This window comes from Sapajus apella, unplaced genomic scaffold (assembly GCF_009761245.1).
Source record: "Sapajus apella isolate SASKATOON/1434 unplaced genomic scaffold, GSC_monkey_1.0 scaffold21, whole genome shotgun sequence".
Classification (NCBI taxonomy): domain Eukaryota; kingdom Metazoa; phylum Chordata; class Mammalia; order Primates; family Cebidae; genus Sapajus; species Sapajus apella.
The window spans coordinates 25,174,767-25,200,122 of record NW_022436961.1 but is presented as its reverse complement, the minus strand read 5'-3'; the positions used below and the strand labels follow the sequence as shown (position 1 = coordinate 25,200,122).

Sequence of the window (25,356 nt, the reverse complement as noted above, 5' to 3'; positions counted from 1 at the left end):
TGCCCTTCCTTCTAAGGGCCCATGGACAAGGGCTGCCTGGGCATTTGGTAGATTTCAGAAAGTGAGGTGGACCTGAATTCAGCATTTAATAATGACGTGACCTAGACAACTTCATTTCCCAGAGCCTGGCTCTCTCCTTCTGTAAATGGAAACATAACCTGCCACGTGAGGCTTAGGCAAGGAAACACACGGGGACCCCCCCCCGGTGCCCTGCTCACCCCTCAGCAGCCGCCGAGAAACGGGGCTTCCTTTCTTGGCAGAGTGGCCATGCCTGGATTGTGTCACCACTGCCACCCCACAGGGACCCGCAAGCCCCAGGACTATAAAGCCTTGTCCAAGCCTGGGCACAGTGGCTCATGCCTGTAATCTCAGCACTTTGGGAGGCTGAGGTGGGTGAATCACCTGTCAGGAGTTCGAGACCACCCTGGCCAACATGGTGAAATCCTGTCTCTACCACAAATATAAAAATTAGCCAGGCGTGGTGGCACAACTCTGTAATCCCAGCTACTCAGGAGGCTGAGGTGGGAGAATTGCTTGAATCCAGGAGGCAGAAGCTGCAGTGAGTCAAGATCACACCACTGCACTCCATCCAGCCTGGGCAACAGAGCGAGACTCCGTCTCAATAAATAAATAAATAAATAAATCAACCTTGTTCAAGAGTAGTTTTGGCTGGCTGTGCCCCACCACTCCCAGCTTCCCACAATGGATTGCTCAAGAGCCTGAGCCCAAAGAGGAAAATAAACACGCAGGGCTTCAGTGTAAAAATGGAGCACGCAGACGGAAAGCAGCAGAATACTTAGAAATGTCTTCTAGCCCAGCGACCCCACGGTGGCAGCTCGAGTCAAAACAGCCTGCAAACAAGGCACATTCAGCCCCCCGTCTCCCATGTCTCCCTGCGACCAGGGCCCAGCATTTTTTATCACACAACTGCCCAATCCTGGTGGCTGCCTAGCCTGCTTGACACCGAGGGCCGAGATCTTTGGAGGTAACAGTGGTGTTTTTCCACCCTGCTCTTACACACACACCTGTCCCAGGCGTCTCCCAGCCCAGCCACCCGAAGAAGGACTTCCCATCTCCCTCAACAAGAGGCACCTCCCACCCCAAGGAAAAGCCCTCAGACACAAGGTCCCTGGTATGCAGGTTTATTTTACATTCTCTTCCAGAGGGGACTTGGCGCTGGGGGAGAGCTGGTAGGCAGGGGCGGCACACAGCAGTCTCCCTGAGGAACATCTGAGCCAGGCCAGTGGTGCCCGGCGCCACAGTGCAGGGAGATATGCCAGGCCCAGGCCCAGGACTTGGCAGCCTGTGGGAAGAGGTGGCCTTGGGGCCAGAGCTCTCGTCAGGCCTGGATTGCTAAGAAGGTGCTGGGACTGTGTCTTGCCTTGCTCGGCTCCTGGCCCCAGCTGGAGGCCAGAAGGCAGAGGGTGGCCGGCAAGCTGGGGTGCGTGGGAGGAACCCCAGAAGGCGGAGGTGGCCTTTGGTCTCTAGGAGGCTAGGAAGCTGGTCCTGGTTAGAGGAACCCTGTGGGGGCGAAGCGGGGAGCTGGTCCCTGTTAAAGGAAACGCTGGAGCAGGATGGGGGTTGGGGGCTTGGGGTCTGGTCTCAATAAGGCCTGGAAATGTTCTCCACTTCAAAGCAGACCTCTGTATTTGGGGAGTAGGGGTGGGGAGGAAATGAAAGGGCTGTGGGAGGAATGCCTGTGAGTCGTGGGTGGGAATCAGTCCAGGAGGCTTCGAGGGGGGTCCGCGGGAAAAGCTGCAGGGGTTATCTGCAGATGCCAGGAGCTCAGGTCTTGGGGAAGGAGGATGTGGGGGGTTCTCTCCCACCCACGAGTGCTACGGCTTCCCACCCCGTCCTGGTTGGCTCCAAGTTGCCATGGAGACCACTCACACCGGGGCAACGTAATTTCCAGGGAACGTTCCAAATTTCTGGGTCCTCCGGGAGACACCTGAAAGAGGAAAGGCAGGAAGAGCGTTCCCAACTCTTCTCTTTAACTGGGATGCAGGGGTGAAGGCCTGCCCCCTGCCGGCAGTGCCCAGAACTGCAGGGAGAGCTCCTCTCCCAGGGAGGGGATTGGATTTGCTCTCCTCCTTCCTGCCCCCTAGCGGCAAAAGCTTAGATGAGCAAAGCTACACTTCCCATACTCAACAACCAAAGAATCCGAGCAATAAACAGATGTGCACCACTCTGCACACAGCACGGAGTCACTCCACCCTTCCTCCGCAAAGTGAGGACGCAGGAGGAGGAATCACATAGGGCACCCTCACTTAGAGATGGGTGGGAAGGCCTAAGAGAAGGCTGAGTGAATTGCCCAAGAGCCCCCGATGCTTAGGAGTAGGCTTGGGACTCCGATCCAGGCCTCTGGTCAGCTACAGTCCCACAGAAACTCGTGTCCTGGAGAGGAGGAGGGAGAACCCTAGCGGGCAGCGCATCTCTGGGAGCCTGGCACCCGGTGCTTCCACAAAGCCAGCACTTCTGCTGGCTGCCTTCCTTCATGCCCTGAAGAGGGCAAGGCTCTGGAGGGAACTGGCACCAGCCCAGGGTCACTGGTGGAGTCACTAGGGACCCAGGCCAGGGTTCCTGACCTTCAGAGCCCTGCCCCTTTCCCCTGCACACCCCTGCCTCTGGAGCAGTCCCGAAGGAGAGCTCCTGGTGGAAACGACCAGGGCTGACACCTGTGTATCCCTACCCCTCAGCTGGCTCCTCCAGCCTGGGAGGACGGGGGAGTGGAGAAATATAGGAATACAGAAACACCATAAATATTATATTTCCATATATAGAAAAAGAGGAATATAAACTGAAATGAATGTCACTCTTGACCTTGGGTAAATGGATGATCCTTGGCCTCCCCTTCCAGACTGGCACCCTGACTTCCTTGGGGGCAGCCCATGCTCGTCCCACCGCCACCCTCTTCCTCTGCCCCGAGTACCTCCCTTTCCTCTCAGCTTCCCCAAATCCTTCCCCTGCCCTTCCAAGCCCAGCTCCCTCGTTTCCTCCAGGAATCCTTCCCTGACCTGCACTACCTAAAATGGTCACCACTCGCCACATGTGGCTGCTGGGCACTTGAGATATGCCCGTGAATTTTTAAAACTGAATTTTTAATTTATCTCATTTGAACTACAAGTAAACAGCTGCATAGGCCAGGGGTGGCCGTACCGGAGGGCGCATAGGTGTTACCCATTCCTCCCTAAGCACTTATGGCTCATAACACAAAAGTGGTGCTTTTTCTTCCCGCCTGCATAGGGTTGCAAAACTTTATTAGAATTTGTAAAAAAAAATTTCAAAGCAAAAGTGTATCAAGTAAATCTGAATGCACCAAGCACCGCCTCCCTCCCTGCCCCACCACCAGAAGGTAGGGGCTGTTCACAGGCTAGTGCATAATGGTCCTGGGTGGGTCAGGAGACTGGCCGGCAGCTGTACTGGGATCAGATCAGGAAGGGTGGGCTGCAAGGTCAAGCAGCTGCCCAAGCAGTTCCCCAGACCCTGAGGCCTCAAAGCCTGCTTTGGCCTGGGGCGGGGAGCTTCTGGCCATTCACTTCTGTCTGGGGACAGCCCATCCTTTGAAGATGAGGCCTGCACAGGGCCTGCCCACTCTGGAGAAAGAGGCCCTGTGAAGCCTGGTGTGTTGGTCACCTTGATCCAGGCCAAGGCTGACCTGAGGCTTCCTGCATTAGCCTTGGTCAGAGCTGCCCTTGGGTCGGTCCTGAGGGGCTGGGAATTCTCCACTCCCTCGTCCTCCCAGGTTGGAGGAGCCAGCTGGGGGTGGGGGATACACAGGTGTCAGCCCTGGTCCTTTCCACCAGGAGCTCTCCTGAAGGGCTGCTCCCGAGGCAGGGGTGTGCAGGGGGAAGGGGCGGGGCTCTGGAGGTCAGTGACCCTGGCCTGGGTCCCCAGTGACTCCATCAGTGACCCTGGGCTGGTGCCAGTTTCCCCCTGGGCCTCGCCCTCTTCAGGGAGTGAAGGAAGGCAGTCAGCAGAAGTGCTAACTTTGGGGAAGCACCGGGTGCCAGGCCCCCCCAGTAACCCCATCAGAAGCTGGGTGGAGAGGGTTGGCCATGAATCTTTGCTGAAGCAGCACGGGGAGGCAGCAGCACCCCGCCCACATCCCCTGCAGCCCTGAGATGCGCCCAGGGCGCCCACACACCCACAAACCAGCCGTCGTCACACTGCTGCATGACGTCCACCCTGTCCCCCTCGCGCAGCTCCAGCTCATCTTCATTCTGGGGCCTGTACTGGTACATCGCCCGGTACCTGCAAGAAGTGTTGTCATGGCAACCAGAGAATGGGCCCAGGGGCTCTAACCCCAAGTATTGCCACTTTCCGTGAATACCCCAGGGTCCCTTCATACTCTCACTAGCCCCTGACCCAGCTCCTCGGAGCGACTCTGCCTGGGCCGGGTGTGATCTTGCCCAGGCCGGCCTCCTGTCCTCTGAGCCCTGAGCCACCAAATCCTCACCTCCTCTGAGCACCTGGTGCCTTCCCGTCCATTGTACCAGTTCCACACTTCACTTATACACCCATTGACCTCAGAGCTAGAAACCCAATCAAGAGACTGAGGCCACGAGGCCATATAGCTGCTAGGAGGGGCTGGGAACAGCACGGACCAGCGCCTCCTCCCTGCCCCAAATCACCATAAACTCTTTGAGGACAAGGGCTACCTGGTAGAAGTTTCCCACATCCGCAGGTGGGGACTAGGGGAGGATGGAATACGCGGCATTGCCTGCGTCACCCCCCACGCCTGACCAAGCGCCCTCAATGGTACTCACGGGGTCCAGTGTATCTGAGGGGTGTTAGGGGAGGAGGTTCCCAGGTCCAGGGGATGGCTGGTACCTCGAGGCTGGGACAGAGCTGGCCCAGGGGTGCCAAGATTCTGGGGCTTGACAGGAGGAAAGGGACGTCAGAGGGAGGAAGATGATAGGTACATCTAAGTCTGAGGGAGGAGGCCCAAAAATGTGCCTTCCCACTCCACCTGCCAGCACACCTTACACACAGCCTTATTTTGGCCCCCAAACCCCCAGGGCACAGGGACACCTGCTGTGACTGTTTCATTTCATAGGGGCCAGAAAGCTGAGGCCCAAGTAGGGTGAGTGGCTAGGTTTCTGGACTCCAGCACAGATGGACCAGGAACCCCCAGGGACAGGAGCCTGGGCCGGCTTTGGGATTTCGCCCAGAGCTCCGTGGGCTAGAGCTGGGTGGGCTGAGGCCCCCAGGCCAGGGTGGGGCTGCCGTGTCAGCTTCTGCTACCCCACTACACTGTCCTAGTGCTGTCCGGGAAGGATCCCTGAGTGGGTGAGTCATGGGGGTGGGGACGGGTGGTGGGGAGCAGGTGGGCTCTCTGGTGGAGGCAGGCTACCTCACCTGGGTCTGTGGCCTGGGCTCCTGGGTGGGGACGGAGAAGCCAGTGCGGCGGGGAGAGGTCCACCCCCCGCAGTCGGGGGTGTCAGCTGGGTTGCGCGGTGCTGAGGGAGAGCTGGGTTGACGGGCCGAACGGGCAGCAGCGGTCAGACGGGGAGACGCGGGGAGCTGGCGGCCGTCGTCACAGAGCCGGAGCCGGGGTTCGCGAGACACCTGCACGTAGCTGGCGGGGAATATGCCCTGGCGCCCCGTGCCCGCGATGCGGCCCTCGTACCAGTTCTCGTTCACCTTGCGGACCAGGCAGATATGCTCTCCCTGGGGGGGGGGGGTGTCAGCATCTGTGGTGCCTTTCTGGTGCCATGCACCCATGGGTGCCTTATCTGGGCTGTTTCATTCCAGCCTAACATCTTGGACACACGAGGGATCAGGGTCGCAGGGGGCCAGCAGGTTACTCGAGTTACACGGTAAGAGCAGGAGCCAGGAGCCAAGCCCAGGCTGCCCAGGTAAGGCTGAGGCTGAGATTGGGTGTGCATCCCCCCTCGGGGCTCACCGCAAAGTCCCTTCCCAGAGCACCGACCACAGGTGAGCCTGTGGCTAATAATGCAGATGCAAACCCAGCTCCACCAGGCCAAGCTGTGTGGCCTCAGGCAGGCTGATCTGCCTCTCTGAGCCTTGCTTTCTCCTATGTTAAGTGAAAATAACCATACTGTCACTATGAGGTGTGAACGAGATCAACAGTCCACTCCTTAAACGTGCTGGACAGGAGCTACCACGACTGCATTTCTGCCTCACACTGCAGGACCCTGTGATGAGTGTGTCCAAAACACTCCCCAGGACAGGCAGGGAGTCCTCAAGCCCACAGGCTGGCTGACGTTAGGTAGAACCACCCCCTGGGAGGGTGACCTCCAGCCCTTACCTTCCCCTTCCCTCTCCTGCCCCCACCTCTCTCCAACCAACCACCTTTGTCCCCCGTTGTCCTTGGGGCCAGCTCTTCTGGGCAACATTCATTATGGTCAGGCTTGGTTGATTTCAGGGGCATGGTCGCTGCTCCCAAAATCAACCAAAGACGAACCACTTCCCTGCTTTCTAGAACAGCATTTTTCAAACTTGTTTCACCACAATCTATAGTTAAAAATGTTTTAATAACAGCCCAGAATACATATATATGTGCACTCACAGAACTGCCAACAGTATGATAAAGTGCTTTCTGCCCACAATGCGTGCTCACATTTCTATCTATGCCTTTAAAAATGCTGAGTATGATTCCCTGCAACCTGCAGCTGAAAAAAATATATAACTCTGGAAGTTTATGATGATGTTTTTAAAATGGCCCAAAATTACTTGAGAGGCTGGGGAAGGGGCAGGAGGATCACTTGAGCCCAGGAGTTCAAGGCCAGCCTGGGCAACATAGTGAGATGCTGTCTCAAAAAAAAAAAAAAAAAAAAAAAGATTACACTAAGGGAAGCATAATGAAAGAGACTGGGGAAAACTCAGAAATCCTGGCTGAAGCGCGGTACGTCAGACTCTTTTTAAAAAATGTCATGGGTGGCTCATGCCTGCAATCCCAGCACTTTGGGAGGTTGAGGCAGGTGGATCACAAGGTTAGGAGTTCGACACCAGCCTAACCAACATGGTGAAACCCCATCTCTACTAAAAATACAAAAATTAGCCAGGCGTGGTGGCGCATGCCTGTAATCCCTGCTACTTGGGAGGCTGAGGCAGGAGAATCCCTTAAACCGGGGAGGCAGAGGTTGCAGTGAGCTGAGATCATGCCATTGCACTCCAGCCTGGGTGACAGAGTGAGACTCGGTCTTAAAAAAAAAAAAAAAAAGGTGTTTTTAGTGCACATATTTACCTATGTCTTCGCCCTCACCCACCCCACCGTCTCCTGCCTGGCCCACCTTTCGGAAGGACAGCTCCACCTCCAGGTCCCCCTTGAAGGTGTACTGGGCCACAGCCTCTCCATACTCCAGCACCTGGTAGGTTGGGGGCTTGATGGGCTTGGGGATCTCATCTGCGGGCAGCACCTGCATGAAGAAAGGTTGTGAGGAAGATTTGGCTTGGGGAGCAACAGAACCCAGACAGGAGCTTCCTGTGAAACAGCAAAGAGAAGGTGGACCTGCTCCCGGGCAGAGGAAAGATATCAACACCAGACACTAGCCCTGGGAGCAGCCAGGGGTAGACATAGCCAAGGAGAGCTAGAGGATGCACAGGACTCCAGGAAGCCTCCCTGGAGGAAGAATTTTCTATAGGGGTGTGTGGAGTAGGCATTACAGGAATGAAAAACACCAAGAGAAAAGATGTAAGCCAGTCCCGTCGCAGAGGTTAAGTTGCCCACAGAAGACAATGAGGCATACGAAGCAGCTGGCAGCACCTGGGGAGCTGTTCCCAAACAGAGGGTCCACCCTTTTCTCACTGCTGAGAACTAGGTGACCCTGGGTTCCAGGGTCTTGGTTCCTCCTCCCCATCTACCCCAGCAGGCACCCAGAATCCTCCTGTTCTCTTTGCTTCATTCTGCCCATAAAAATCAAGCAGCAGGCTAGGTGTGGTAGCTCACACCTGTAATCCCAGCACTTTGGGAGGTCGAGGCAGGTGGATCACGAGGTCAGGAGTTCAAGACCAACCTGACCAACATGGTGAAACCCTGTCTCTACTTAAAATATAAAAATCAGCCAGGTGTGATGGCACCCGCCTGTAGTCCCAGCTACTGAAGAGGCTGAGGCAGGAGAATTGCCTGAACCCAGGAGGCGGAGGTTGCTGTGAGCCGAGATCGCGCCACTGCACTCCAGCCTGGGAGACAGAGCAAGACTACAGCTCTCAAAAAAAAAAAAGACATCACTATGGATTTTACTGACATTAAAAGGAGAGTAAGAGACTATTATGAACACCTTTATGCCAGTAATTTGGATGCCTTCACATACCTTAAAAGTCACAAATAGCAAAAATAACCTGTCACTCTTTATCTGTCAAGCCCAGAACCTGTCACTGGAATCTAAAGACCTGGATTCAGATTCTGGATCTTTTTCTTAATAACTTGTCACTGAACCTTGGCAACCCATCTGTAAAACAGAAATAATCTTATCACTCTTCGGGCAGTGAGAAGGACCTGAAAGAGGCTGTGTGTGTGTATGTGATTTAGAAACTGTAGCACACTTCCCACTCCTGCTAGTTGCCATCAGGATCATTCCCAAAGACAGCCTTAGAAAGATGGATCTGAGTGCGGATGGGATGGTTGAGGATCGGGCTGCCTGGTCCTGCCCTGGGCTGGCTCCACCCTCATTCAGCAAACATTTCCTGGGGTCATGCAGAGCACTGGGCCACACCCTGTGGGGGCCAAGGACAATCCCGCCCAGCCCCTCACAGTTTTTTGCCTTAGGAAACCCGAGGTTTTCAGTATGTGTCTCCCAACCCCTGCACCCTCCCAGCCAGGCCCTGCTTGCTCCTGTGTCTCCTGCTCACCTCCACATAATTAGCAGGAAAGATGCCCAGGCGGCCATGGTGCTCTCCCTCCAGCCAGTTCCTGTCCACCTCTTTGTGGATGTAGACAATGTCACCCTTCTGCAGAGTCAGCTCCCTGCAGGCCAGGGAGGACCCACACGGTAAGCTGAGGCCTCCCAAGCCTCCTTCCCTCCAGACCCTTCCCAGTATACCCCAGTCCTCTCCACCCCCGGGGGATGCCCACTGCAGCCCCGCCCCCCTCCCCATAACCCTCTGGATGGCAGAGCCTGCCTTGGGTGGAAGTGGACAGGGAGGAGGCACTTACTTGGGGGACTGCGCCTGGAAGTCATACTTGAGCCTGGCAGCCTTCTTCTAGACAGGAGAGAGGACAGAGTGGGCCACCTCAGTCGGGCGGGTGGCAATTCCAGGACCACTCCAGGTCCCCCGCACCCTGATCCCTCCTTACCTTCTTCTCTTCCCTCCTGGCTGGGCTGCCCCCTCCGTCAGAGGCACTAGGTTCTGTGGAGAAGCACAGCCTCAGCCTGGAGAGGCCATGCCTGGGGCATATGGTTGGGATGGGGTTGCCCCCCACCTAGGGCAGGCACCAGCAGAAGCAAGGGGCTCTGTGACCCGCCACCCCTGAGGCACCAGCATGCCTGGTGGGTGGGCATCTCCATGAGAAAGAGAGCAGGGCTGGGTCCTTACCTCGGGTTGAGGAAGGGTAGACAAAGTCCCTCTGACCTAAGAAGGGGCTTCCTCCATCAGCCATTCTGTGGGGGCTCAGAGACCGGGCGGAACCCACGTAAGGTGCATGCGGGGAGCTGGGGCTCCAGGCTGAGGCCGGGCTGCGTGGAGCACAGAGAGTGAGCCTCCCGCCTGGGACTCCGCGCCTCACCCTGCTCACTCCTAGACTGCTCTGACCCCCACCACCCCCATCCCTGCTGCCTCCTCCGAGGGCGTCTCCCGGGTCATGGGCTCTCCACAGGATGTCCTACTTCCCTAGTCGGTGCGCCGGGAAGGGTGAGGCCCGACAGGGCCGGGCGGGAGTGCAAGACTCCGCTCGGGACCAGCTACCCTCGGCGTTTCGGGGACGGCGCCCCGCGGAAAGTGGCTCTGCGGTCCCCTCCGGCCACTGGGCTCTGCGGGTCCCTCCTCCCCGGGCTGGGCCCCACGATCGCCCCCGCCCGCCCCGCCCGGCCGCGCCACGTTCCCTCCCGCCCGGCCGGGGAAGCCCCTTCTCTCCTCCCGCGTCTCCTTCTCACCCGGCCGGGGGCCACTGCTCTGGGGCTGGTCGAGGCGCTGGCGAGCTCTGCGCGGGTAGACAGCGCGATCAGGGCCCGCGACCCTGGGGACCCAGCAGCAGCCGAGGCCGCTGCCTCCGGAAAAGTTTGCAGCTCGGGAAAGGAGGCGGCGGGCGGGACGCGGGGTCCTAGAGGCGCCCGCGCGGCCGATCCCGGAGCGGGGCGGGAAAGAGGGGAAGGGGCGGGGGTCCCGAAGCTAAGGTCGGGGGCGGGACGGGGTGGGTGCCCGGGCGTCGGGCTGACGTGGAGTCCACCTGGAAGGGCTCCTCCGGGTCACTTGCAAAAGTCAACGCCCTGTATTCTTTGGAGGAGCCAGCCGCCAGCGCCCTGGAGGGCCCGAGGCTGGTGCGCGCTGCTGGAGGCCGAACCTCGGCTGCCCGCCCTCTGCCCAGCCCAGCCGCCGAGGCTCCCCGCCCGCCCCGACTCTGCGGTCCACAGCGCTCCCGGGAGTGAACCCTGGGGGCTGGTACCTTGGGGGACGGCAGTCGGGTCTCGATTGCCCGCAGGTCCTTGTCCAGCTCGGCACTCAGCTTGGCCAGCTCTCTCTCCAGCAGTACCTGCGGGCGGGGAGAGAATGGGCAGTGAGGGGCAGCGCACGGTGCGGGGGTGGGGGCGGCGGCCAGCGGTCAAAGATCGGCTGTGAGAAGCAAGGCCGGCGCCCCGGGCTGGAGTAAGGGCAGGCCTCAGCGCGGGGGCTGGGCTCCTGCCGGGAGGTGTGGCCCAGGGTGCCAGGAGGGCATCCTCGCAGCGGCCTCTCACCTGCCCTGCACGCCCCAGGAGTGCCTTCGCTTCCTGATCCCAGGATCCCGAGTCCTACCAGTTTCTGTCAAGTTATGCCTCTTTTCTGGCACCAATGGGGCTCCCCATTTCCCCTCTCATCTTCTCCCATCCCCCAAGGCCTGGCTTGACTGTCTCCATCCAGACTCCCCTGTCACCCCAGGGGCCGGAGCCTCCACCCTTATGCTGCTGCCTCCCAGCCTCTGCTAGGGATCTCGGCCGGCTGGGTCAGGCCCTCCAAGCTTCTCAGAGTCCAGCTCCATCTTCAAGAATACTTCCTGACAATCCAGCGCACACTGACCACTTCCTTCTCTGCTGCTGCTGTGGCCAACACATATTTATTTAACACATGTTTATTGAGCACCTACTTTATGCTAGCCACTGCTGGAGTGCTGGGATTACAGAGGTAAACCATATGGGACTGGAGAGAGGGCCCTTGGTTCATGGCCAATGCCCATGGTCACTGGGGCCCTGGAAACCCAAATCTCCCTGGTTTATCCCTGACATGGCTGTCCCCAGCACCCTCAGCGCTCACCTCAATGGGCTGGGAGGGCTTCTCACCAGGGTCGTCCACCAGTGGTTTCTTGGGCTGGAGGGTAGGAAGCGTGTGTCAGAGCAGGTGAACTCACTTTCCAAAATGTGTCAGCTGAGGGTGTGCGCACACAGAGAGCCAGCCGCACTCACCCTCTGCCCAGTCTCTAGTTCTTGCAGAAACTGGTTCCAGGACTCTTCAGTCCAGATACTGTCTGCTTTTTCTCGGCGTCTGGGCACCTGCGTGGAGGTGAGTGGGTATCAGCTTGTGTAGAGGGCTACTGGAACACTGATCAGGCTCAAAATGCAGGCTTGCAGGCCCTGGCCCTTCTCCTGGGCCCACAGCATCCTCCGAGGGATTCAAACGGAAAGGGCAGTGCAGCAAGGGGCTCGGCCATACAGCATACAGCTGGGGCCGACCAGGGAACGTGCTGGCCAGCTACCTGATTTGGGGGCTGCAGCACCGTGGAGAATGCTCCAGGTCTGTAGCTGAAGGTGCTTCTAGGTAACTCTTCAGAGTGGTCCCAGCTTCTTCTGAAGAAAGGGAACAACATCTCTTCAGCTTCCTTTTAGGGAAACTGAGGCAGAAGTGACCACACAGCCCTCTCGCCCTGCCCTTGTCTCTGCTGCGGGGTCTACTCTGCCTCTGACCGCTCCTGCCTTTATTCTGGAAGCAAGGTTAAACTGTGGAAGCTTAAATTCCAGCCCCATTGCTTAGCGGCGGCGTGACCTTTGAACAAGTTACCGAATTCTTAGAGCCTCAGGCTCCAAACCTGTAATATAGGAATAATTTGGTGAGAGAACAGGTGTGCGGTGCTCAGGAGAGAGCCTCACACATACATGTGCTCCAGGAGTGACCCAAGCCTTTCCCACTGGCCTTTTTGCTGAAGTATCCTGCATGTGCCTTTGGTCTGACCCCATGACTGTGGCTATGTGCATCCGTGCAGTTTGAAGAAGCTGATCTTTCTGGGTGCTGTGGCTGAGTGATCTTACACCCACGTGCCGGGAAAACCAGAGGCAGCCCTGCCCTGCAGCTCCGGGCAAGTTATTTCTGCTCTCTGGGCCTAGTTCCATGACGGTGCCAGCTTCAGTGACTCCATCTGTGAAACCACCCCAGCCACTGCAGTACAGCATGGCCACATCTGCCTTAGCTCCCCTCCAGGGCCACTTCCTGGCTGGCTTACGTGGAATGTTCCAGCCTCTGTTTGAAGGTTTCTCCCGAGAGGAACCGCTGCATCATGCTTATCAAACTATACAATGTCTGACTGAGGGTTGGGATTTGTTGGCTGTAATTATGACTCCACTCTGATTTTGGTAATAATAAAAGTGACCGTGAGAATGGCATGTGTCATTCCTAACCTAAGGAAGCTGTAATCATAATTAAGCCTGTATATTACTAATGTTTGTGCAGACTTGCTATGTGTGAAGCATGATGCATGATATATACATGATCACACTGAGCCCTCGCACCCTTCTAGGGTCCCCACTTAAAAGATGGAGACACAGGCCGGGTGCAGCAGCTCAAATCCCAGCACTTGGGGAGGCTGAGGTGGGTGAATCACCGGAGGTCAGAATTTGGAGACCAGCCTGGCCAACATGGCAAAACTCCATCTCTACTAAAAAAGTACAAAAATTAGACCAGGCAAGGTGGCTCACACCTGTAATCCCAGCACTTTGGGAGGCTGAGGCAGGTGGATCACGAGGTCAGGAGATCCAGACCACCCTGGCCAACATGGTGAAACCCCATCCGTACAAAAAATAAATAAATAAATAAAAATACAAAAATAGCAAGGCATGGTGGCATGTGCCTGTAGCCCCAGCTACTTGGGAGGCTGAAGTGGGAGAATCCCTTGAACCGGGGAGGCGGAAGTTGCAGTGAGCCGAGATCGCACCACTAAACTTCAGCCTGGGTGACAGAGCGAGACTCTGTCTCAAAAAGAAAAAAAATACGGGGACACAGAGGCTCATATTGGGTGAGGTGCCCACAGTCACATGGCTAGTGGGAGTGCACAGGCTTAAACCCAAAACTCTGCGTCCAAATCTTGAGCCCTTTGCATCTAGCTTATGGGTGATGCTCAAACCCACAGGCCAGTTTCAGCCATGCTAATGAGGCGAGCCCCTCCCTGCGAGGGGGTAAGATTTTCAAGGATTTAACTCTGAGAACAAAGATCCTGATTCCCACGGTGGTGCTGACCCCGCCAGGGCCCCAGCAGCCCGGCAGGGCCTGTGGTTTGCACAGAGGAAAGGAATGTCACCCTTCATCCCTCCGAGGGGCTCCTCTCTCCGCGGGTATCAGGCGGGAACTTGCGTTCTTCCACATCCCTTGTTTTCTCTCAGGTTTCAAAGTGGATGGCCCTGGGTCCAAGTTCCCCTCAGCGGTTCTGTCCACGGCTGCCTTGGCCGCCCCACGCCCCGACCCGTAGGATCTTTGGGGCAAACAGTTCCTGCTGCTGACCACAAACACATCACGGGTGCTCCTGGCCAGGAGCGGGTGCCAGGTCCACTCCTACCCACCCTTCCCCTTTGGCCCTGCAGGGAAGAGAGTCTACAGGGGTGGTGGAGACTCAGAGATGGGACAGCCCAGAGGGACAGGGAAGCCAGAACCCACTCGTGGCTGCTGCTCCGAGGCTGTGCCGGCTGTGGCCACGAGGGGGCGCCAATCCCATGGGGTCCCACGGGCCGGGCCCCTCCACAGCCTTCGGCCCCGCCCCTCTGCGCTCACCCGCTGGAAGGTGCTGCCGTGCCGGACCTGGGGATAGGTCTTTGCTGGGCTCCTGGATGCCTGGGGTCTGCAGAGGAGGTACACGAGGAAACCACTGAAAATGGGAGGAGACAGCCGGGACTGGGCTGAGGGTGCCTGGGTAATTATTTAGGATTTCAGCACTACCCCTTTGCTCCTGGGTGGCTCGTGGGGACAGGGTGGTTGGTGCTCAGGAACACTGAACGTGTGTGCGTTGCCCCGGAGCTTTACGATGTTTACTAAATCTTCAAAACAACTCCGGGTAGGTGATGATCTCATCTTATAGATGAGGAAAGGGAGGCCCAGAGAAATCCGGTCAGGGAGTGGCAGAGGGCGCTTTCCCCGCGCAGGCTCAGGCTGTTAACTGCCACCTACCGGGGGATTTGGAGTGCTCGGAAATGAGCTATAAAAACCTCTCAGGTTGAACTGAGCCAACTGGAGAGCCCCAAAGCCAGGCGGGGCTGCAGGTCCCAGCCCCAGGAAGGGACGGATGTAGGCACAGGACTATGGCAGGTGGGTGCCCACATCCCCTCACCTCTGCGCGGCTCCTCGAAGGTCCAGTCCAGCTGCAAGTCTGCAGGAGCAGAAAGGACCAGGTCATGGGACAGGGCAGAAAGCGAGGGCAGGGTTCCCTGGGAGGCAACCTCAGCCGCTCCAAGCCTCCCTAGAGCAGGGAGCTGAGGGCTGAGTCAGGGCCTGAAGAATGTCCCAAGGGAGGGAAGGAATTAGAAGGGCGGCTCCCTGGAGGGCTTGAAATGCCTCTGGCAGGCTTGGGGCCTAAGCGAGCCAAGCGGGCGGCCACCTTGCCCAAGCCCTCCTGCTCGTCCCTCCCTGTTCACACAGGCACCCTCTCCTGACCTTGGTGGACCTGCCCTCACCACTCAGGCTGGGGAAACTCCACTTGCACCCTCTTCCAAACGCTTTCCTTCCCCATTGGCCCAGACCCACTCTGAGCTCCTCAACGTGCTGGGAATGTCTGTGGCTTCCTGGGAGGAGCTACTGCCGAGCCAACCGACTGCACCCCATGGCACGTGCGCGCGCGCACACACACACACACGCTACAACAGCTCCTGCCTAAACACCAGCCATACCAACCCTCACTGGGCCCTGCGCCCTCCTCCCACTCCTGGATTTGTCTGCTTTCCTCCACAGCAAACTATAGCCAGTGACCACAAAGGCCTCACTGTCCCCAATCCCTACTCCCCATCTCCATAAACAGGCTTTTGAACACTCCCTAAACACTGCCGCCCATCCACCCACTCTTATCAAGGACATCAAGGATGTCCTCTTATCAAGGATGCTGGTGACCTCCACATTGCCAAATCTCATGGTCAGTTCTAAGTTTTCATCTTACTCAACCCATCAGCTACATGTCACCGCTGCTCTCACCTCCTTTTGAAATTCCCTTTCCGCCTGGCCCTAGGGAGATCTCTCCATTTCCCTCCCGCCTCCCTGGCTCTACCTTCTCAGCTGCCTTTCTGGTTCTGCCTCATCTCTCAAACTCCTGAGCATCCTGCTGCGCGGGGCCTCAGTCCTGGGGTCTGTTTGTCTGTCTCCCTTGGTGATCTTGCCTAGTCTTACAGATTGTTGTTTTTCAGAGATGGGGTCATGCTATGCTGCCCAAGCTGGACTTGAATTCCTGGGCTGTCTCAGCCTCCCAAACAGCTGAGACTACAGGTGTGTGCCCCCGCACCCAGCTAGTCTTAGGGCTTTTAAAACACCGTCTTTTCCCATGATTCACAATCTTGGCTGCACATAAGAATTACTGGGGAAACTTTAAATCAAAATCTTTTTTAATTTTCTGAGACTGAGTCACCCAGGCTGGAGTGCAGTGGCACAATCTCAGCTCACTGCAACCTCTGCCTCCCAGGTTCAAGTCATTCTCCCGCCTCAGCCTCCTGAGCAGCTGGGATTACAGGTTCATGTCACCCAGCCCAGCTAATTTTTATATTTTTGGTAGAGACAGGGTTTCACCATGTTGGCCAGACTGGTCCCCAAATCTCTTTTGAGTGAGTTCCAGGTATTTCCATCTGCAGTTTTAGACCTTGCCCCATGAACTACAGACTTGGCTATTCAACCGCCTACCCCACCTCTTCACTCAGACGGAAGGTGTGTCTAAAACTGAATGCCTCTTAAACCTGCTTCTCCTGCAGTCTTTTCTGTTCTGACAAATGGCGACTCCAATCTTCAACTTGCTCAAGTTTAAAACAATCCTTGACTCCTCTCTTCCACGGCACACCGAATCCATCGGCAAATTCCAATGACCGAAACGTATTCGGAATCTCGCCCTGTCCCACGAGGCCCACTGTTGTCCCCCTGGTCTAACACACGATTATCTCTGGCCCAGATTAAAGCAAAGTTGCAATGGCCTTTTCTCCCTAGCCCTTACTAGGCAAGGGAACTTGTCCCCCTGCTTCCATCATTCTTTCCCCGCCCTGCAGCGAGAGGCAACCTTTTCAGCCATTACTGCGGCATGGCACTCTTCTGCTCAGCGGCTCCTCCTCATTTGCACGGTAAAAGCTGAGGTCCTTATAATGGCCCCCACAGCCCCACGTGCCCTGACGCCGCTGTGTCTCTCACTCCATCTCACACTACAGGCTCCTCGCTCCAGGCCAGGCTCTCCTTGCCAGTCCAGAACATGCTTCTACCTCTGGGTCTTCAGAGCTCCCTTTGCTGGAATGCTTCCCCCAGCTCTGCCAGGTCCACTCCTTCACTGCCTCCATGCTCTGATCAAGCGCCATTTACAAGTGGCTGTCCCCGCCCAACCTGGGTGAAGTAGCAGCCTCCCTGCATGGGGCGCTGCCCTAGTCTGGCTTTATTTTTTCACTAGCCCTTTCCACCATCTGCCATGTCAAAGGTGTGTCTGTTTATTGTGCGACTTCCTTTGATCTTTGGTACCTAGAATAGTGCTCTGCATGTGGTACATGCTCAATAGAAGGTCAAGGACTCTCTGAATGGATGAGTGACCTTGCAGCCAGCTTCCAGGCACACCCAGGAGTGGCTGCAGTTTGAGTTGTGGAAGGAAGCCATGCTTCCAGTAAGGGAATGACCACGAGCAGTGCCATTCCAGCCTGGCAGGGAAATCAGAGAGGGATTTCAGGAAAGGAATGGCTTCTCAGTCCCCTCAGAGGACACTGGGGGACAGTGGCTGGTCTGTGTCCTCCTGAGGATGCTCAATAGGCTGCTGCTTGCCCCGAGGACAGGGAGGGGACAGCCTATTTTCAGGACTGCTCATTAGAGCCTGGGAGGAGGTAGAGAAGAACCCTTGAGCTGACAAGTCCCCTTTTCTGTCCTGTCTCTCCAAGCCCCACAGGCCAGAATCCACTTTGGCAGGGAGAGGGCTCTGGAAGGGTATCTCACCTGGCATTTTCCGGTGAATCTGCTGGAACATTCTCCGGTACCAGTCTCTGGGGCTGTCAACGCTCTGGGATCAGAAAATGCAAAGTCAGTCCTTACTTATTCCCCCTCCCCGTATCAAGCCACAAAAGCTTTTCCTCAGTGAGACCTTTCTCTGGCCATCCCTGAAGCCCCCGAAGCGGGGCTGGGGAAGGTTTCTCTTATGATCTCTTTCATAACAATGGCTTCATGTAATACGTCCTATATAAGTAGGATGTATGACAGGATCTCCACCGAAGTTTACACAATCCTGGTGTTGTGAGATTTGGGGCAATTTACATTTTTTCTCTTTGTTTTTCTTCATGTCCAATGTTTCTACAAAGAATATTTTTCTTTTGGGGGGAGACAGGTTCTTGCTGTGTCATCGAGGCTAGAGTGCAGTGGCATAATCATAGCTCACTGCAGCCTCCAATTCCTGGGCTCAAGCAATCCTCCTGTCTCAGCCTCCCGAGTAGCTGGAAATACCAGCATACACCACCATGCCTAGCTAATTTTGTTTTATTTTTCCTAGAGACAGGGTCTCACTATGTTGCCCAGGCTGGTCTGGAACTCTTGGTTTCTTTTCTTTTGCTTTTGTTTTTGTTTTTTTGAGATGGAATCTCACTCTGTTGCCCAGGCTGAAGTGCAGTGGCTCTATCTCAGCTCACTGCAACCTCCACCTCCTGGGTTCAAGTGATTCTCCTGCCTTGGCCTCCTGAGCAGCTGGAAATACAGGTGCGTGCCACCATGCCTGGCTAATTTTTTATATTTTTAGTAGAGACGTGGTTTCTCCGTGTTAGCCAGGATGGTCTCCATCTCCTGACCTCGTGATCCACCCACCTCAGCCTCCCTAAGTGCTGGGATGACAGGAGTGAGCCACCACACCTGAGCCAAAAATGACAGTAATCATGGGAGAGTGAGCTGCGTGTTTCTCGTCACCTGCCTCGTCCAAGCCTCAAAACAGCCCTGGGAGGCAGGAAGGGGATGTCGCCAGCTCCAGTTTCCATAGGAGGAAATGGTGCTGGTTCAAAACACAAAGGTAGATGGAAAAGGGCAGGGTATCCCCAGTCCTAAATGGAGCCCTGGATCCTTCCACGCTTGCCACAGTGAGAGACCTTCTCACACAAGACTCACTCACTCATTCGGCCAGTCATTCATTCATTCAACAACCATTTCATGAGCGCAGTGATAGGCCTTGGGGGTATGAAACTAAGAGAGGGTCCCCCCAGGCTCAGCCCTTACTGCAGGGGTTGTCTACCTTTGAGACCCTGATGGGAGTTCCAGATCTGTACCCTGCACAAAAAAGTTGTGCAACTCAGACACACGAAGGTGTCTGTAGCTTTATGAGGTCCACAGCCCCCTGAAGCCCACCATGGCTGACCCCCTGCCTGGTCTGGGGTGGTTTGGGTGTGGCCTTTTTTGTCCCACCCCCACTCTCATGTACAGAAGTGGAGCTCCCTGCAGATCCCCGGGCCCCATGTCTCCATGGCCCCCAGCCCGGACTCACGGATCGGGGGGCGATGGGCATGCCGCTCTCATCCACGGGCCCGATTCCCTCGTACTTGACCCAGCGCTTGTCCCGGCGCTTGCTGTCCTTGGTCCACGTGGCTGACCAGTTCTGGGCTTGCTGGCCGGCAGGGGTCTTTGTGCTTCCAGAGGGCTTCGTCCCAGGGCCTGGCCAGGTCTGATACCACGCAGGGTCTGTGCGGTATGTGCAGGAAAGCATTAGCGAAAGGCAGGGGTCCCCACCTGAACCTGTGTGTCCCTTAGCTCCTCAGACCATGGATCTCTGCGGGTTCAAAGTTTCAACATCACCTTGTTTGTTTGAGTGGGTGACTCAGAGCACCACGGGCCTCTGTTTGTTTAAGTGAATTTAGATGGATTTGGTTTTGAGTGCTATGCCTGGCCCTACCCCCATCCTTCTTTCCTGGGACTATCCTCAGCGCTTTCAGAATAAGGTCTGGAAATCATTGCTTGTAGAGAATCGAGGGGACATCCCAGCTGGGGTGTGGCAGAAAAGAAGATGAGCTGGAGGTGGGGGGACAGACCTGAATTCAGACCCCAGCTCTGCCATGTAATGGCTGCCACGACCTGGGACACATCAGTCACTCCCTCAGTGCCTCAGTTTCCCCTTCTGTAAAACAAGGGTCACCGTGACAAGGATTCAGTGACATCTAGTGTGTGTGACTGTACCCAGCACAGTGCCTGACACACAGTTGAGAGGCTCTCAGTGAAGGTCAGAAGCCCATTCCCCAGACATGGTTACGACTGAGTCCTCAACTTCCCCAGAACTGCTAGGCCCTGAGTAGCTACGGCACCAGCATAAGGGCTGTGAGGCCAGATGGACAAGGGTGTGAACTGCACTCAGCCTCTGTGGCTGAACATCTCTGCAGATGGGATTCCTCACTGGGAAGCTGTCAATCATCATCACCCCTACTTTCTCAGGCTAGCAAGGGTTTAAATGAGGGGAGACTTGTAAAGTGTTTTTATAGTGTCCAGCATGCTCTCGGTGTTCCATAATTTTGTGTGTGTGTGTGTGTGTGTGTTTTCTGAGACAGAGTTTCACTTTTGTCACCCAGGCTGCAGTGCAGTGGCTTGATCTCGTCTCACTGCAACCTCCACCTCCCGGGTTCAAGTGATTCTCCTACCTCAGCCTCCTGGGATTACAGGCACTCACCACAATGCCTGGCTAATTTTTTGTATTTTTCTAGTAAAGACAGGGTTTCATTATGTTGGCCAGGATGGTCTCAAACTCCTGACCTTGTGATCCTCCTGCCTTGGCCTCCCAAAGTGCTGGGATTACAGGCGTGAGCCACCGAGCCTGGCAACTAATTTTTGTATTTTTAGTAGAGACGGGGTTTTGTCATGTTGGCCAGGCTGGTCTCAAACTCTTGGTGATACGCTCACCTCGGCCATCCAGTGTGTGTGTGTTTTAAGTGACAGGGTCTTGCTGTGTCACCCAGGCTGATAGAGACAGGGTCTCGCTATGTTACCCAGGCTGGATGATTATTTGTTAAATAAATAAACTCCTTTACACAGCACCTGCCTCAGGGGAAGGCTCGATAAAGGACGTCACTTTAGGAAAAATGTATTCAGGGCTAGCCTGCACCCAGGAGTTCCCAGGACCTCTAGACCGGGACCTAGAGCTGCCTCCCCAGCCTCTTGCTGGGCAGCCTGTTGGGGCTAAATGGGACTGTCTCCAACCCTCCTCAAGCCAACAGATGCTCACATCGTCTCCACCCTTCCATCCCCAGTCCCTGCGGGAGGTCCCCGGGCACAGGGCTCCTGCACACTTCTTTTCCCTGGCACCAGGCTGGAGGGCAGGGGAAGGGATGCGTCAGCTTGCTCTCCCCAGGCGGATGTCTTTTGCAGGGTCAGCAAGCTCCACAGGGAGGGGCTCGTAGTGAGCCCAGAGGCCTCTGAGGAACCTCCTCATGGCCCTGAGACCCCTACTTCCCGATGCTGCCCCTCCCGCTTGACACAGGGCAGTGCCAGATAGCAGGGCCTAGGGAACTGTGACCCTCCGCCCCCTGCATGAGGCTCCTGAGCAGACCTACCTGGGTGCCGGGAAGCATCTTGTCCTGGCATGTAGCAGCCATTGCACACAGTCCTGGGCGCAGGGTCATGGAACTGGAAATTAAGGGTGTTGGAGCCACCATTCCGGATCACGGGCACCTGCAGTGAGGGGCCAGGAGCAGCAGCTCAGGGCCCAGCAGGGCGGGAGGGAGGGATGGCTACTAGGCACAGCCCACACCTCTCAGTGATGGTCCCAGGCCTGCCTGATGTTTTTGTGGGAAACCAGCAACCCCACCAGAGAGCTATCCTCAGCCCTCCCTCCATCCCTTTCATCCTCCTGACCCCACCTGACCTGCTAGCCTCCCGACCAACCGTGGGCTCCCAGGGCACCCTCCTCCCTACTGTCTCACTCACCCGTGTCCCCCGGGATGATGACCCTACGTGGGACTGGAGGTGGCCAGGGATGAAGTCATCCAGACTGAGCCCAGTGGGGAGGCTTCGGGGTGGGCCCTGCATGCTTGGGTCAAGGTCAGAGGACCCCAGGCGAGCCAGCTGCTCCTCTGCGTGTCCTCTGTGGGAAAGGAGGAAGGAAGGGAAAGCCCTGCTAGGCTGGGCTGCCCTTGCCCTCTTGGCTCGACCCTGGGGTAGGGGAGGAGGGGCCGGCTGTGGGAGGGGGTCAGAACCAGCTGGGTGCGAGCTCAAGGACCCAGGAAACTGGCCACACCAGGCACCCGCCTGCAGGCTGCCCGTGCCTGCCTGCTCCCAGAGGCACAATGGGCCACTTGTTAGGCCCAGGGCAGGAGCTCCGGGTGGGAGTGGGGGTGGGGGAGCTTGGGTGAGGAGGAGGGAGGGGAGGGGCGGCTGGCCAGGAGCCCGTGGGGCTCTCCATGCTCAATGCAGTCGGCTTCCCTACTCCCCCCAGAGGGAAGGCACAGGGAAACTGGGGCAGCTGGCAGAGAGGGGGCCTGGGCACACTGGACTTTGTTTCAGTTCCCTCTGTCTCCCCCAGGCCCTGTGTGGGCATCTCTTGCCCGAGGGCACAAGGGATTACTCAGGCCACCCGCCCACTGCCCTCCAGGAAGTGGCCAGCAGGGCCCTCAGCCCGATAAAGCCAAGGGGAGTGGCAGGGGCATTTCCAGCCAGCAAGAGCCACTCTTGCGAGCTCACAGGGAGCACAGGGCCCTTCCTTGGCCTCCTTCACAGAATGAGGACTCGGGAGGGCTCCAGGTGGGTGGAGAGAGAAGCAGTGGGTGAAAGCAAAGCTGAACCTGCTCATGCCCACAGAAGGGTGGTGCTGAGTGCCCTGGGTGTTCGGCATGAGGGCATGTGCGTGCGCGCGCGCACACACGCTGGCTCCACTTTTCTCTGCCCCACCAGGCTGTTTTGTGAATGAAGGGTTTCTCGTGGCAACACTACGCCTGACCGCAGCCAGATTCTTCTGCCCCATGCCAAGGCTGGGGAAGGGGAAGGGAGCCCCTGGCACCCAGGGAATAGAGGAGCAAGAGGGGAGCCCAGAAGGGTAGGTGCAAGAGGACAAAAAGGGGCTCCCAGTTTGGAGTGTCCAAGGGGGCTTTTTGACCCAGAGCACTGCGCTATGGCGTCCATCCCTCCGCACCTCAGTTGCTGCACTGGACCAGAAACAGCCAGGCTCTGCCACCTCCCAGGACTGGATTGAATCACATTTGCCTGTGCCTGTGGGGTCCTGGGGGGCCCTCAGGGAGGGCTGCAAATGCATCGGGAGGAGCTGTCTGTGCGTGCGTGTGTGTGTGTGTGTGTGTGTGTGTGTTAGAATCTGGGTGCAGAACTGTGAATATGACTTCTGGAGGGGCCACCGGGGGAACCACATGACCTACACGGGGGTTGTGGATACAGAGGGGTGTCAGCTGAACAGTGGTGGGGGGTGCAGTCATATGAGCAGTGTAAGAGTTGGGGGGCCCAGAGGGGATGATGGTAGAATAAGGCTGGGATGACTCATCCTCTGGACCCAGTTCCTGCCCAGGGCTGGCAAGGGTGCAGCCAAGGCTGGGGGCAGCTCCCTGTCTCTGGTCTGAGTTTGTGGGGACTCTTGACATTTGAGCTGCTGTGACACAGCTCTTCTGTGCCCATGACGGATGGGGGAGTGGGGGAAGTGCAGCGCTGAGGCTGGAGGAGAAGCAGCTCCCCAGCTGGGTCCAATTAGGACTCCCACCAAAGCAAAACATGCAGACACACCCCAGTCCCAGAGCTTCACCTCCCCTTTTGGGGGAAGTTGAGGCAGGGTGGGGTGGAAGTTCCGCAGGCCTGGAGCAGGCTGGCTCCTCTCAGCGTCCCTCCCTGCCCAGCTGATTGCTTCAGGCCAAGTTGCTGCTCAGCAGCCAGGGTCTGGGCCATCAGCTGACAGCGCCTTCCTTCCCTGGCCTCCCCGCCCACCTCGTGCTCAGTAAGAACTGGCAGGGCAGGAGGTCCCCCCACAACCCGTATTCAGGGGTTGCTGACCCTTGGTGCCCCCATCTGCGCCTCCTCAACCCTGCTCCCTGTAACACGTCCCCAGAAACCTCCAGGGAAGGGTGGTCTGAGTTCTCTTGGCAGCCTGGTCAGGAGACTTAGGGAGGACTTCCAAGGAAGAGGGGAGCATTTGGTGACTGCTCCTCCACCTAGCAGATAGTGGAGGGGCCCTCCCTCCCAGATTTCAGGCCGCTCCTCCAGGCAGGCAGCCAGCCCCAGGAGCAGGAGAGAGGCGGCGGCTCTGCTGGGGTGGGCACTGGCCTTCCTGCTCTGAGCACTGCCCTGGCCGTGGGGGCCTGGCCCTAAGCGCTTTCCCAGGTATTTCTGGGAAGGCCATGTGGACTAGGACAGCTTTTCTTGAATTTCACTTTTTCTGGAATGAGGACTGGGTCGGGGGTACTTCCCACTTCTTCCCAGAGTTTGGGACATGGACCCCAGGGAGGGGCTTAGTGCGGTCCCCTGGGGTTGGGCGCAGGTCCCACCCGCCGGCCTCACCTCCTCCCTGGCCCTCTTTCCCGGGACCTACCTTCCCCGGAGAGCAGGTGGCCGGGCCCGACGTCGCCTGGGAGCGCAGGAGCATCCCTGCCCCGCTGCTGCCTGGCGCGAGCGCTCGGGGAGGAAGGGCAGGGAGAAGCGCGGGCCGTCGCAGCCCTCGTGACCGGGTCAGGACTGGCCGGGCCAGGCCGGGCGCCCGAGGAGGAAGAGGGAGGCCGAAGGGGAGCGCGCGCGGGAGGCAGGATCAGGAGAGTAGCGCGGCGGGGCGGGCGGAGTTTGGGTCTCGGATACGGACTGCGAGCTAGGGCTGGGCCGGAGAGGAGGGGCCGTGAGAGTGCCCTCTGTCCGTCGGGGCTCGGGGACACTGGTGGCCCCCAGCCGAGGGGGCCGGGCCGGCGGGGAGGCGGCGCCGGGAGGGGCCACCGAGGGTCCCCGGGGAGCCCGCTTTGGTTTCCCAGCTGCCATCCCGGCCCGCACCGCGGTGCTGGCGTCGGGGAGGGGTCGGGCGGGCCGACGCGGGCCACTCAGAGTTTCCAGCGACATTTCCAGAGTGTGGGAAGCGAGCGGCCGCGCTGCGGAGTCAGGACAGAGGGCAGGAGTGGGGAACCGCGGGAGGCGGACAGACCCGGAGCGAGATGAGGGCGCCCCACGGGCAGAGCGGCCGAGCGGACCAGGGAATGCCCCCCCGCCCCTCCGCGCTGGGACTGTGTGCCTGCAGCGGCGCGCGACTGGGCGTGTGCAAACAAACACGCGCGCGTGCACTGCAAACGTGCGGACGCTCACACACGTGCAAGCACGGGGAGGAAATTGGACCAAGGGAGCGGCCCACCTGGGCGTGCCGCGCCCCTAAAGAGGATAAGGGCGGGGTCCCTTTGGCGGGGATGGGATTAGGAGGGTCTTGGTGTTCCCAGACACTCTGTTTGTTTTGCTCTGCCTGCTTTTCCGCTGTTCTCGCTGCTCTGAGCTGGGTCCCCAGAGCCCCGGCCCTCTGGCTCCCCAGCCACTATGGCCATTTCCTCTTCCCCTCTCTGCCCCAAGCCTCTGTGTGGCACAGGGCCTGCTTCAGAAAGCGAGGATGCTTAAGGAACACTGATGGACAGTGGGAAACACTTGAGATCCTTTCTGGTGCTTGGGTTGGCTCAGGGATTCCCAAGCCTCAAACCAACCAACCAATAGTTATGATCAACTTTAGATACCAGCTGGGAGCCATCGATGCGAAATGATGAAAACTAATGTCATCTCCTGCATTCCTACTGGGTGTCAGGCTGGTGCCAGAGGCCACCATGAGCTTTGGAGTGTTTTCCAAGCTCTCAGTTCAACTCAAAGGTTGGAAGGAAAGAGAGT

General features: G+C 57.6%; 1 protein-coding gene across 6 annotated transcripts; it reads right to left on the bottom strand.

The window, feature by feature from the left end:
- Positions 1-1,126: 1,126 nt before the first annotated feature.
- SORBS3 (sorbin and SH3 domain containing 3) lies at positions 1,127-24,563 on the bottom strand. Of its 6 annotated transcripts, none has more exons than XM_032288481.1 (21): positions 24,044-24,563; positions 21,448-21,604; positions 21,075-21,192; positions 19,025-19,218; positions 17,503-17,566; positions 14,678-14,716; positions 14,125-14,218; positions 11,846-11,936; positions 11,556-11,642; positions 11,407-11,460; positions 10,565-10,651; positions 10,056-10,102; positions 9,499-9,638; positions 9,260-9,312; positions 9,119-9,165; positions 8,815-8,929; positions 7,257-7,382; positions 5,359-5,670; positions 4,767-4,876; positions 4,145-4,251; positions 1,127-1,948 (listed from the first exon to the last, which is right to left on the bottom strand). In XM_032288481.1, the coding sequence occupies exons 2-21, from the start codon at positions 21,547-21,549 to the stop codon at positions 1,887-1,889; spliced, it is 2,049 nt and encodes a 682-aa protein (XP_032144372.1). In that variant the 5' UTR covers positions 21,550-21,604; positions 24,044-24,563; the 3' UTR covers positions 1,127-1,886. The 6 variants fall into 6 exon arrangements, with proteins under 6 accessions (XP_032144372.1, XP_032144374.1, XP_032144373.1 ...); XM_032288483.1 differs by having other exon boundaries at positions 4,767-4,870; XM_032288482.1 differs by having other exon boundaries at positions 11,846-11,933.
- Positions 24,564-25,356: the final 793 nt, after the last annotated feature.

Excerpts from the sequence above, each read along its gene's own strand:
- SORBS3 (XM_032288481.1), bottom strand. The coding sequence starts at position 21,549 with ATGCAGGGCCCACCCCGAAGCCTCCCCACTGGGCTCAGTCTGGATGAC. Across the intron at positions 17,567-19,024 it reads TGCCCATCGCCCCCCGATCC|AGCGTTGACAGCCCCAGAGA; the intron begins GTGAGTCCGGGC and ends TTCTGATCCCAG. Across the intron at positions 10,103-10,564 it reads CCCGACTGCCGTCCCCCAAG|AGCTCGCCAGCGCCTCGACC; the intron begins GTACCAGCCCCC and ends CTACCCGCGCAG.